Source organism: Pteropus alecto, unplaced genomic scaffold (genome assembly GCF_000325575.1).
Source record: "Pteropus alecto unplaced genomic scaffold, ASM32557v1 scaffold16, whole genome shotgun sequence".
Taxonomy (NCBI): Eukaryota; Metazoa; Chordata; class Mammalia; order Chiroptera; family Pteropodidae; genus Pteropus; species Pteropus alecto.
The window spans coordinates 1,286,768-1,301,180 of NW_006438867.1; the positions used below are offsets into that span (position 1 = coordinate 1,286,768).

The 14,413-nt window shown below is 34.3% G+C and overlaps 1 protein-coding gene across 4 annotated transcripts in view; it reads left to right on the top strand.

Moving 5' to 3' along the window:
• TRPC4 (transient receptor potential cation channel subfamily C member 4) overlaps positions 1-14,413 on the top strand; it is a 219,057-nt gene that overhangs the window by 156,400 nt on the left and 48,244 nt on the right. For all 4 annotated transcript variants that reach the window (XM_006915784.2, XM_006915786.2, XM_006915788.2 and 1 more), the window contains one exon: positions 8,079-8,415. In XM_006915784.2, the coding sequence (XP_006915846.1) occupies positions 8,079-8,415 (337 nt within the window). The remainder of the gene's footprint in view (positions 1-8,078; positions 8,416-14,413) is intronic.

Sequence of the window (14,413 nt, forward strand, 5' to 3'; positions counted from 1 at the left end):
ATGAGGTTAGGAAGCATAAAAGAAAATGATCTTATTCTTCACCCTAAGGCTTGAGTTAAAACTTATCTGCTTATGGAATCTAATATGTTTGAAACAAACATAACTATTCACTTAAATTATTTATGTGTGTAATTGGCATGTAGGGGAAAGATTCTATTCTGTGATTATCAACTGGTGATTCTGAAAAGAAGGTATAAATAAGACCCTGTTTTACAGGGTCTTGTACAATTTAATATTTTCAGAAATAGTTGGTCTTGACATCATATGGAAAGGTACAGAGGCAGAAAGAGTAACAATATCCTTTCAACTCATGAGAACAACTAGTATTCATTCCCATTATATCTCTTTTTTCCTTTATGGATCTTTGTTTTAATAGAACAAAGGACAGCAGAGTTTAGTCTTCTAAACCAGGAATCTCTCCAAATGACTGTGAGTAAAGGTGGACACCCTTTCTGAACATGCCACTTCTCTGTGCAGAAAGTGCGGGTGGGTCACCAGAGACTGGGAAACCAATACATTGAGAGCTGGCCAAAATCAGGACCAAACTTTATTCAGGTTTCCATCTACCAATTATTCACCTGCAATCAATAGTCGAATAGTGGTTCCATAAAAACTATGTAATATTCTGCCTCCATATCTGTCCTTATTTTTATGAAAGCATCTAGCTAGCCACCTAGAAATGATTGGCAGTTTTTTCTCTATTTTTTTATGATAGTTTAAAACAATTCCTCATATGTACCCTGAAGAGGGATATTTGTGAATAGATGTGGAATTCCTACCAACTGCTGCCCTCTGTAATTTTCAAAGAATTAACAATATCTGTTGACTCTGCCTTCCAGCTAACTAAACTGGGTTTTGTTTGTTTGCCAAGTTCAATAGTTTAATGTATGCAATGTTGGGTTTATCACCTCCCATATTATTTCCTTTACCTCTGCATTTTCAACTTCCTATTACTGCTTACTCATCATCCCAGCTCAGATGCCAAACCAATTTTGAATTTAGGCCCAGAAATAATTTAAAAAGTTTAATCCTGCCCCCACCTCACCAATACTGTCAGATGGAGTTTAATTATCATCTTCCCTTCTGGATTTGTAGACATCAGAAGATTGGTGCTCTAGTAATATGCTTTGAGCTATTCCTTGAATTCCAATCTGCAAATCTCAATTTGGCATGCTTGTCCAAGGAGAAAAATCAGATGATTCGATGACTGGATAAGAGATACTTTGATCCTGACATAGCCAGGGAGTTTAGTTTGTTGGCCAATATAGTATATGGAGGATAGAATCTGAAGTTTATCTATCAGTCTTCTTGACTAATCTCAAAATTTTTAGCTAATGTCTTCTCAGATATGATTAAATCTTCACTACCTTTTAACCTTTAATAAGGCTGATAAAAATTTAGTTCACTACTTATTTTATTGTTATTTCCTTTCGCTTGGATTATCTTCTGATTGTATATTTCTTATAGAAAACTTTTTAAAATTAATCCCCTATAGTGACATTATGCTAATTAAAATTAGGTTATAAAATATGTAAATACATATAAATTAGCATATCTTCAATACTCCTTAATATACTAAAAGTGAACAAATATTATATCTGTATAAGATTGTAAGTGATTGAATAAGTATATGGATATATGTGTGTGCACACATTCCTTGTTTGTGTAAATATATTTGCTTATGTAATAATGGTAATATCTAGATTTATTGAATACATACCATGATCTAGAAACTGCTATATTTTTTGCATATTAATTCATTTAATTTTATAATAACCTTATATGATAGTGTTTCTACTATCTTCATTTTACAGATCAAAAAATAAGACACATTGAGAATTTAATAATTTATTAATGTTCACACAATCAGGAAGCATCAAGTACAGGATTCAAATCCCAGTAGGATGTTCCAAGGCTTGTATTCTCTTAATTTCTACAACATCCAAATATATAATATAAGGACAGTATGATTTGACATTTCATTTTAGGTTTATGATGGTGATAAATAGAGTAAAGATGTCAGAAACTAGGTATGAGAAGTTTTCTCCTTTTCTGGCCCAGGTTCTTCATCATTTACTCATGTCTCTCATGTCCACTGTGTCCTACTGTTTCATTCTGGTCTAGATCCCTTCCTGACATTTATACTTATATGATGAATTATTCAGTTCTCATCCTCTGGCTTCCATTGCACTATATTCAGCTTTTCTACCTGCACTAGAGTTCAGTGACTTAGGGATTACTTTTGATATTTTTTGTTCTTTCCTGTAATTATGTATCACACTAATCTGTACCATGGAATATCTCTTATGTGTGTGACTTCTATGCAGCTACTTTCAAAGGTCTCTTTACTTAACTGAATTTACCTGTTCATAACCTCAATAAGAGTACTGACCTTAAATAAAGAAAAAATAGAAAAAATTATAAAAACTGGAAGACTATCCTAAATTATTCAAAAGTCTTTTTCTATAAAGCAGTGATTCTTAAAAGTTGGTCCTTGTACTACTAACAGTGTCACTTGGGAACCTGGTGGAAATGCAAAGTTTAGGGTCTCACCTTGGACTACGGAATCAGAAATGCTGAGGGTGTCACTCAGGAACCTGTGTAGACAAGCCTCCAGGTGATCCTATTGCTTACTTAACTTTTAGAACCACCACCCCATGGCTAGTCCCTATCACCCAATTTCTCATACCACCGTCAGTTCAGCTTATCTAAAACAAACTCATAAATACACACACACACACACACACACACACACACACACACACACACACACACGCTCCCTGGATTTATAAGCATTTGACTGTGTATTTACATTGAATTAAAACTACTTTTTTATTGTTTATCAGAGACAGTGGAGCTAATATAATTTTATTAGACACCAAATCCTTTAAACTAGTGTTTATCAAATTTTTAACATTCATAAGAATCACAGTGTTAAATGTAGATTCTTATTCAGTAGATCTGAAGCGGGACCTGAGATTCTGAATCACTACTGAACTTTCAATGACTGACAATGTTGTTGGCCTTAGCCCACACTAAACAGTGAAGACTTAGATTCAGTCATTGCATCAATAACCATATTCATCTATATCCTAAAATATTGCTGCAGTTTCTCTTTTATTCTATCTCTAGTATACTCACCATTGAGTATAACCTTCTAGCACAGGCTTATCTAAATATACTCACCTCTATCCTCAAGTTTTTAACACGATGATCTCTAAATCTAAATTAAAAATACTTCCATCCACAAAGTATGCCTGTCAGAATTCTGGCCCCCCCCTTTTTTTTTTCCATGTTTAACAAGTTCTACTTTCTTTCTTCAATTTTCTGATTATTTCATGTTGGGCATAATTCCTCTATATTATACTCTCTACCTCTTAATTAACAAATAAAACAATGCTCTGTATTAAGTTACCCAGTCACATGATCAGTCTCCAACATGCTTTGAGTTCCAGGAAGACAGATTTAGATGGATTTTACAGATCTTGGTCCCCTCCCCACTTATCTAGCCAATGTCTGACACATAGATGCTGCAGAATACTACTTACTTAATTAAATTAGGGAAGACCAGGTGAAAATGATGTTTTAATTAATGAAGTAGGAAAGCCTAATTAGTTTTTTTGGGATGACTGTACTCCAGGAGATCAAAAGAATTGTTTTTAATTAAGGACACAGCTAGAGGTATCTCTAGGAAACAGGGAAGGCCCAGGCAGTAAAAGACCATTGACAGCTATGAAGGGAGTGAGGGCCTGAAATAGAAGAAAAGATTTTCAACTATGGACAAAATAATTACCTGACGCTCTTTTGCCTAGCAATAATCCTTAAGCCTTGCTATCAACATTACAAAATGTGTTGTTGAAAAAGCATTCCTGGGCAGAGAAAATAAAACCTTAAATGATATAAATTATTTGTGAATTGCTAAAGAATAAACAGTAAGACTCAGAAGAAATTGGCATGTATATGCCATCCTTTTTTAAGTAAAGGAATTGTTGCTCTTATGGAAATTACAAAAATACATTTAACCCAAAAGTTTCAACTCTGTTTATAATCAATCAGCAGTCAATTGAGACTCCCATTTAACTATCGGACTTATTCAAGATACATAAAGTAGCCAAGTTGGCTGTTCCCAGAATCTAGATTTTGCTCTTATAGAGAATATGGCCACAGTCTGAACTTTGGATATAAATTTTTAAACCAGAAAAATATGTATATTGAAAAACTATAAAAAGATGAAGAAAGGACAAATACCCTACTACATTTAGATCCATAGTTACTTTAATTATTAGGTCTCCATTAATTTTTTATTCCCTTCTGCTTACTCTGTATATATCCAATTACTATCTTAATTTCTCCTCATGTAATAGTGAAATTTCTTGTTTATTTTGTTTTTTTGTTTGTTGTTTTTACTGTTCAGCTTTATCCTTTTTCTCATCTCTTTTTTTTTTCTGTGTCCTTTGTGATTTGGAGTGTTTTAGTATTTTTTGTAGTTTTTATTTTTTAAGTCATTGATACTGGATCTCACTTCCTTTATTTGTAAAAATGAGATGAGACTCAATAATTTTCACAACTTTTCAATATTTGGAACTCTCTGACTCAAGATTTTATAGTCATGAGATGAGATTTTTGAAACTTTTAAAAAAGTTATTAAAAGAGAGAGATAAGAAGTTTTTCTTTTTTTTTCAGAGTGACTTCTATAAATGCATGGCAAAAATGTGAATTTGAAAGTTTACAATGTTTCAATATGTATTTTAATGTGATGGCAGGAGTTGTGCTGGAATTGACCAACAACTTTAAGGATAGAAGGGGCTGTAACACAGTGTGCCTGAAAAGAAACTTCACTTTCCCCAGTCCTGGGATGGTACAGAGTTGGTAGTTCCTCTGGCTCAAAGATGGAACAGAGGAAGCAGGAGCTGTAAGCTCCCAGCATGCTGCAGGCAATGTGATGGCCCACCCATAGAGAGATTGCTGGAATGGACCAGTGGCAGTGTCAAGGAGATAGGGTGGCATCCCTCTTCGAGAGTGTCTTTCAGTGAAGATTGGAGTAAAGCTGAGCATTCCTCTGAATAATCCAGGTAAAACAGGAGACAGAGAGGAATAGGGAGAAAGAAAGAAAGACAGAAAGGAGGGAACAAAGAAGGAACATAATGCAAAGAAGGAAGCATGGAGAAAAGAAAAAACGAAGAGAAAGAAAAAAGGAAGAAAAAAGAAAAAAAACAAACAGAAAATAAACATGAGATCTTTGAAAGTTTTAATCTACTTTAGCAATTAAAGACTATGGAAAATCCTATAATAAAAAGATTGATTTTTTAGTCTTAATTGGGTAACTAATTTAAACACAAAACCCATTTTTTCATGGAAAATCTATTCATTAATAGAATACCTTTTGGGGAATGGTGTTGTAGACAAGTAGCAAGCAGCTATAGTAGAAAAAATGTAAAAACATTTTGAGAATATTTAGAGTTATAGTGATTCTTAGGAATACTTTTTGGGTTATTTCGATTCTATGATTAGAACAAATTTATAGCCAAATATTCACATTTGAGAAAACTTGTGCATTACACCCACTCTTGCTCTATTTGTATAGTCTCATCTCTATTCTTTACCTATAGGTAAACCTCATTGTGTCATTTTTAAATAATAAATTATGTACATGTTCGCTTACTGAGCACAGATGTGTATTTTCCAATAATTAAAATAATTTTAAGGAAAAAAAACTTTAGTAAAAATTAAAGCCAACCTTGTGTTTGGCAAGGGCAGGTGTTCTGTGAGGATTAAATAATTTGCTTCTTCTAGGTATTTAACATAATCTATATGTGTGTATTAGGCAACAGACATATTTACCCAAGCAAACTTTAAGTCCTCCCAGTAAAGTTGTTTGCTTGATTGCCCTGGTGTCCTATCCTCTGGTGGGATTTTCACCAGGACATGAAGTTTGTTAGTCTGAGAATTCACCCAGACCATGTGGAACAAAGTATACATCCTTTTTTTTTACTTTTTCTGCATATATGAAATTTGTTGTTCATACTTAGTATCTTATAGAGTTTCTTCAACTTGTGAAGATTAATGAGATTATAGCAACTGCTTATTATATCTTGCATTTTCCATAGGTTTTTTTAACTCCCTTTTATCAAGGCCTCTCAACTGTGCTAAATTCTAATACTGTGAAAAATATTTTATATGAAAAATAGAAATAAGAAGATAGACTATGATTGGTTTATAAATTGCTAACAGGAAGGATTGTATGGGAGGCAAGGGGACCAACTCTTAAATATAACAGGGCTTGTTAATAACATAATACTCTTAGCCAATATTCCACAGATATAGCAACAAGAACTCAACTTGGACTTGGACTTTCAAATGTCTGACTTTGACCATAATGATAGGCAAGTAGTATGTAAAGAAAAATTATTCTACAAATTATAAAATTTACTATTTACAGAGCTTGAAGCTTACTTAAACAAATTACTTACAAAGTAATGAAGAGAGCATCATCCCAGTTTTAAAGAAATGCAGTTTTATTTTGTTTTTCTGTATATATTGAACCCATTATTAGGAACTTAATTCAATTTATTACATATTTCTTCACCTACTATATTCTTGATGAGTAAGGAATCCAAGACAATGTGAAGAGAAACAGTTGCATGTGAAATCATACCTCCAGTCCATATGGTTGCACACTTTAACTATTAAATTAAGCTTTTAATCACTCACCCATCTCTACTTTGACTCTCAAATAGTTTTTAGTTTATGATAAACAAGGCTCTTTATGTGTACCCAGGAATCATTTGCTTGCTTACCATCAAAAAGAGTAAGGACAAGTCTTACCTAAAGGAGAGTTGTACAAACTGAGACTGGAGAAAAACTGAGAAATACTGGGGTGGCAGGGGAGAGTCCAATGAAAGGGCCAAGTATTTAGTTTGCTTCTAGAGTAGGCCTATAGTTGAGCCAGCAGAACTTTCTTATGGTCCTACAAGGGACTAAAGCTTCTACTACATTCAAAACTACCTATGGGCATCCCTTAAACACAATGTACACTTTGTCACCAGTGTATATGCTCTCTCTTTCACCATACCTTGCCTTGAATTTCCTTCTCTTCTCTTCTCTGCTCGACAAATCTGCCCATTGGGAGCTTTGACCCATTGAGAAGCATTCTTAGACCATTCTATCTGAAAGAGAAAACTCCCTCTGAATTTATATAATGCTTAGTTGCCAGTCCCAATGAGAAAGGTAGTGTGAAAAGAAAAAAAAAAAAGGAAACAAAATCCCGATCAGAGTCAAACATTTCATCATTTACTAGATATGTAATCTTGAATAAATTTACTGACCTCTTATAGCTTCTTCTATCTTCATCCTTAAAATTGAGTAAGGTCTATGCTACATCTCGAACATGCTGCCAGGATAAAATAATGTCGTGTTTGCAAAATGTGTTGTATATGACAATTGATTGTACTTAAGTAAGAAATTTGCTTTATTTCCACCAAATTCAGTTATGATGATTTACATTCTGGTAATCCCAATATGATTTCATATATGTTTTTTCTTATTGCCCCAGCCCAGTTAAAAGTATATATTTGTTTTCTCCAGATGATGAAAGAAGTTAAGTCTTTAGTATATAAAATATTAAAATATACCCAAGTATAAAAAATGAAAAAAAGGCATGAAATAACCAGAAAATAACTGCTAAATCAAGAAATAACCACCATTAACATTTTTCTATTGTATGCCATAAACATTACAATTCTTATACATGTAAGTATATATGTGTATCTTTGTACACAGCTGGTTCACTTATCAATATATCCTGTAAATATTTTCCAGTCTTATTTTTGCTTCCTCAAATGCAACCATAGTATTTTGATTTGCCATGTCTGGCTAAGTACATAGCATTACACTTTGGGAAATAAATTTTCAATAAATGGGCTTTATTATGAGAGCGACTTAAAGCATTTTATGATTATTTAAATATAAAATTATTTAAAACAGAATTTCTGACTTTAGAGACAACTCTGTTCTTATCGATGAACCAAAGACGTTATAAGTAACACTGACTTTTCCTTTTCCTTTTCCTTTTCATTTAGTTTGTTGCCCAGCCCAATTGTCAACAACTGCTTGCATCTCGCTGGTACGATGAGTTCCCAGGCTGGAGGAGAAGACACTGGGCAGTGAAGATGGTGACATGTTTCATAATTGGACTTCTTTTTCCTGTCTTCTCTATGTGCTACCTTATAGCTCCTAAAAGCCCACTTGGACTGTTCATCAGAAAGCCATTTATCAAGTTCATCTGCCATACAGCATCCTATTTGACTTTTTTGTTCCTGCTGTTGCTTGCCTCTCAGCACATCGACAGGTCAGACTTGAACAGGCAAGGTCCACCACCAACCATCGTCGAGTGGATGATATTACCATGGGTCCTGGGTAAATGTGTTACTATAGAAAATATAAAAACGTGATACTACCATGGAATTTTGTTGCTCAGGAAAGAATATTCGTTAAAGCTTAGGACATAGTAATATTTAAAACAAGTTCTGACTATTGTATTCCAAGACCTAATGCCCAAAACTAAATAATTATTTTATAGCTGTGGTGGACCTGCTCTTACATTCAGCTTGTAAAATGTAACCTTAGGTTTTAGAATATCAGATTTTAATGATTTCATATCCCATGAATGATTTTCTCATTTTGTTTGTATGTTTGTCTTTTAAAGCCTTTTCATATGTGTCATTGGCCATATGTAAATAATCATTTTAATTTTCTTGATACACCTTTTAAAAGATAAGTACAAATTACTCAGCAAAATTAGTGATTCTGGACATAACGTAACTGTAAACGATCTTTAAAATCAATTCATTTAAGTTTATCTTTGAAACTTTATATCATTAAAATAATAAGAAATTCAATAATAGGACATCCACCAATCTCTTTCAGTTCTTTTCATAGAAATAAAAATGTTTTGGATCTGCAGGAAATCTTGATAAGATAGAAAACCTTAAAGTATTGGTAAAAATCCAGTTTTCTTTTCCTATTGTTATTATAGCCACAGATAAAATTTACATTTTAATTATTCTTTCCTCTATCCTACTGCTGTTTGCTGAGAAATAACATTTTCTCAATTTAGCTCCTTATTTTAAACCTCTCTGTTATCATACCCATCTCATCATTTAGTAATTAGAAAATATATGATTCACAATCTCAGAAGATCAGTTTAAGTTAACTGTCAAAACCGCTGCAGAGATTGTAAAGGAGGAAAATGTAGGGGAAAAAGAGACAGTGTCTGAATCTGAGATAGATACACTTTTCAACTTTAAAAGTTATAAATACTTTAAGCACTGACCATAAGAAAAGTTCATGGGACCAAGTTTTACATATCTTACTGGATAAAAAGAAATCATTTTCTTACTGAACTTTAAAATAGAGTACATTCTCATTAATCTGAAGTACATAAAGTGTAACCACAGATTCTTCCTGTTTAAAGAATAAAATAATTATGGAATTTTAGTTGATATTCAATATAAAATTACCCTGTTTGAGTTTAAATTCAATATCTCACATTGGGAATATGTCCTGTATGGAGTTTTCTTCATAGAAATTTCTTGGGAGCAATTCTTAAAGAAGTGCTAGGAAATATAATGTCCCATTATATATAACATATCGAATGTCTAGAAATCCTGATATCTCAAATGAATTACAGAATATTTCATTTTGAAAAATGCTATAGATACACTGCAGCATAAGCACATGTAGTATTTCTAGTCTTTCATTTATTCAATCAATTAAAATACGTAGAATATTTTCTATGTAGTAAGCATAGTACAGGGCAATAGTGATAAGTAAGTGAGAGAGACAGAGAGAGAGAGAGAGAGACAGAGAGAGAGAGAGAGAGAGAGAGAGAGAGAGAAGTCCCTTGCCCTTATAAAGATTAAATTTTACTGGAGGAAATGAATAATAAACAATGAGATATGTTATATAATGTCAGAAATTAGTAAATAATATTAAAAAATAGAACTCCAAACTTTTTAAAAACTTATACAAGTAAAACAGTCATATGTGCAAAAGTTGTAACAGAATTTTCCATGAAAGCTGGCTAGAAGAAATTATATCCAAACCACAGCTAAATGGTTAAATATGGTATAAATTTAATTGTGAGAATTATAATTCTAGCCAAAAGAAATATCTACTAAAAGCAACATTTTCTCTAGATATCCTGACATCAGAGAGTTAATTTATTGGGAGATTTTTAGGGTAAAAACAGATTTTCTAGAATCCAAAAAAAAAAAAAAAAAGAATGATTATCTGGCTTAAATAACAGGGAATGAAAAAGAATGTTTAAATATCAAATAGATCTGTCAAAACACTTCATTATTCATCACACTTGGTAAATTCTGAGTGTCTCATATCTAAATGCTTTGCTAGACCCATGATTATAAAGAGTATACTCTATGTTACTGGGGTCTGTGAAAAAGTACTGGATTTGAGTACATGTTAAGGTTCTACCACTAAGAGACTTTCCAACAATGGGTGTTCACATCCTCTCAGGATTTTCAATGTCTTCATTAATAAAATGAATTATTTAGAGTGATGACTTCTTAAGTCCCACTGAGTCCTATTACTGATGGGAGCTATCATTATTAGACCACAGAAACTGGTCTTTTTTTGGGGGGGGGCATTAAGGAGAAGAGCTTAAGATAACAGAGTAGGAATGCTTTAACTCTTTACTAAAAGTGTGATATAAACAAAAAAGGTATGGTTTGTTTGTTTGTTTTCTGTTTTGAATATTTTACTCAAAATAATATATTTATTATATTTATATATAATTTGACTTAAGAAAGAAAGCTTCAATTACTCAAACTAAAGGGCTGTTGTTTATCTTTTTTATAATAATATTTTTATTTCTTAATTACAGTTGGCTTACAATATTATATTAGTTCTAGGTATACAACATAGTGATCAAACATTTATATAACTTATAAAGTGATCATCACAGTAAATCTAGTACCCATTTGATACCATATATTATGATTATAATATTATTGACCATATTCTTTATGCTATACTTTATATCATTACTATTTTCCAATTACACATTAGTACTTTTTCATCTCTACCCCCTTTTCACCCGCTCCCCAACCTCTCTACCATCTTTGTAAACAACAAAATGTTCTCTGTATCTAAGAATGTTTCTGTTTTGATTGTTTATTTTGTTCTATAGATTTCACATATAAATGAAATCACATGGTATTTGTCTTTGTCTGTCTGACTTAGTCTACTTAATTCAGTACCCTCTGGGTCCATCCATGTTGTTGCACGTGGCAAGATTTCATTCTTTTTTATGGCTGAGTAATATTCCATTGTATATGTGTATGATCTCTTTATTCATTCATCCATTGATCCACACCCAGGCCACCTCCATATCTTGAATATTGTAAATAATGCTGCAATGAACATATGAATCCACATGTCCTTTAAAATGCTATTTTGGATTTCTTTGGATAAATACCCAGAAGTGGGATTACTTGGTCCTTCTTTGTCTTTTGTTATAGGCTTTGTTTTAAAGTCTGTTTTGTCTGGTATACGTATTGCTACACCAGCTTTGTTTGTTTGTTTGCTTGCTTGTTTTTATTTTCATGAAATATCTTGTTCCATTTCTCTTCTTTCAGTCTGTGTGTCTTTTGATCTGAAGTGAGTCTCTTATAGGCATTATGTGTAAGGGTCTTGTTCCCTTATCCATTCAGCCACCCTATCTTTTGATTGGAGCATTTATTTACATCTAAAGCAAGTTCGATGTAGTTGTTACCATTTAATATTCATATTTTTAATCTTTTTCTTTTTTTCTTCTTAAAGAAGTCTAACTTTTTTTATAATATTAGTTTGATTTGATTAACTCCTTTAGCTTTTTTTTTTTTTTCCCTGGGAAGCTCTTTATCTCTTCTTCGATTCTAAATGATAGCTTAGCTGGGTAGAGTAATCTGTAGGTTCTTACTTTTCATCACTTTAAATATTTCCTGCCAATCCCTTCTGGACTGTGAAGTTTTTCTTGAGAAATCAGCTGACTATCTTATGGGAGCTACCTTGTAGTAACTGTTTATCTCTTACTGCTTTTAAAATCTGTCTTTATCTTTAACCTTTGGCATTTTAATATGATATGTCTAGATTTGGGACTCTTTGAGTTCATCTTGATTGGGACTCTCTGTGCTTCTTGGGCTTGTATGTCTATTTCCTTCACCGGGTTAGGGTAGTTTTCAGTCATTATCTCTTGAATAGGTTTTCAGTACCTTACTCTCTCTTTTCTCCTTCTGGTATCCCTATGATGGGAATATTAGTATTCGTCACATTGCCCCAGAGACCTCTTAAACTCTCCTAATTTTTTTATTCTTTTTTTCTTATTGCTGTTCTGATTGGGTGTTTTCTGCTACCATATCTTCTAAATCACTGATTCAATCCTCTGCTTCATCTAATCTATTCATTTCTCCTGTTAATCTTTATTTCAGCTATTGCATTTTTCATTTCTAATTGGTTCTTTTCTATGTTCTCTATCTCTATTTTTATGTTTTCCATCTCTTTGTTAAAATTCTCTCTGAGTTCATCTACTCTTCCCCTAAGTTCATTGAGCATCCTTATAATCAGTGTTTTGCACTCTGCATCTAGTAGAATGCTTGTCTCCATTTTGTTTATTTTATTTTTTCCTGTAGATTTGTTTCGTCCTTTCACTTGGGACACTTTTCTTTGTCTCCCTATTTAGATTGCCTCCCTGTGTTTGTTCCTATGTATTAAATAGAGCTGCTATGTTTCTTGGTCTTAGTAGAGTAGCCTCATGTAGTAGGTGTTCTGTTGGGCCCGGCGATGCAGTCTCGCTGGTCACCTGCACTTGGTGCTCCAGGTATGTTTTTTGTATGGATTGTGTGTGCCCTCCTGTTATAGTTGAGCGTTGGTTGCTATTTATATGTCAATGGGAGGGATTGACCCTCAGGCTAATTGGTTGTGAAGAATGGCTGGTGAATATGGTGGGAAAGCTGAAATGCAGGGACTGACCCTACAGAGTAGAATTTATTTTAACAGGACTCTGGTGCCTTCCAAGTTTGCCTTTGGGGTATGTTGTCCTCACATGTGGCCCTGGGACATGCTCTGACTCAGTCTGAAGCCAGCCACAGGGATCTCCTGGGAGACACCCTGCTGCAGGCCAAGTTCAGCTGTAGCCTGTGCCCTGCCTGGGCCCACCAGGCAGGAGCCATCAAGCAATTTATAGATGGCTGCCACCCACACAGGGCTTGGAGGTGCCTCTACAGACTAAGCTAAGAATCGAGGCCAGCTGTTACTAATACTAGGCTTGGGGTTGCTCAGTAAACTGTATGGGGTTTACCATGGCTAGATGCTGTTTGTTTTGGTTTTTTGAAGCTTTGAGAGGTTTTTAGGAAAGTCCACAGCATGAGCCAAGACAGGCAATTTGAATGAAAAAAGCTTCTGAAAGTGGCTTGGGTGGCCCTCAAGGTGAGTGGGTGGAGTCTTAGGAAATCACCTGGGCAAGGCAAGTGGTGTTAACCAGGTTGATGGAGACTCAGATATGCCTCAGCCTGGGTCTGCACACTTGCTTGGGGGAAGGCCCAACAAAGGAACAGTGACCTCCACCAGCACTTCTGTCTTAGGGAAAGCTGTCCCTCCAGCCCTCACCCTGAAGCCAGATAATTTCATTCCTTCCATATGACCCTGGCACCCTTTGAGCCACTGCCCCAGTGCTGGAGCCCAGAGAGAGTAAGCCTATCAGTGAATAAGTCTATGTTCAAGCCCTTCAAGAGGATCTTCTCAGCTCTCTATCCTACTCAGCCACAAATTCTGTTAATTTTCACAACCAGATTTTGTAAGGACTCATCTTCCAGCACTGGAACCGTAGGCTGGGAAGCTTGGTATGGGGCCAGGACCCCTCATTTCTCCAGAGGGACCCCTGCAGCCAAGATATCCCTCCCAATTTTCAACGACCACACACGGGTGTGAGACTAGTACATTCAGTGTGTCTGCCTCTCTTACCAATCTTGAGGAGGCCCCTTTTGTATATCATTAGTTGTAGGACTTTTGTTCAGCTAGACTTCAGATCATTTTCAATGATGGTTTTCCTGTAGTTTATTTATAATTTTGACATGGTCCTGAGAAGAAGCAAGGACAGTGTTTACCTATTCCGCCATTTTGACCGAAAATCTGGAATGGTTTGATTTGATGACTGTTAATGAACCTTCCATATCATCTCACTAGTGTTCAGCTAGACTTCAGATCATTTTCAATGATGATTTTCCTGTAGTTTATTTATAATTTCGACATGGTCCTGAGAAGAAGCAAGGACAGTGTTTACCTATTCCGCCATTTTGACCGAAAATCTGGAATGGTTTGATTTGATGACTGTTAATGAACCTTCCATATCATCTCACTA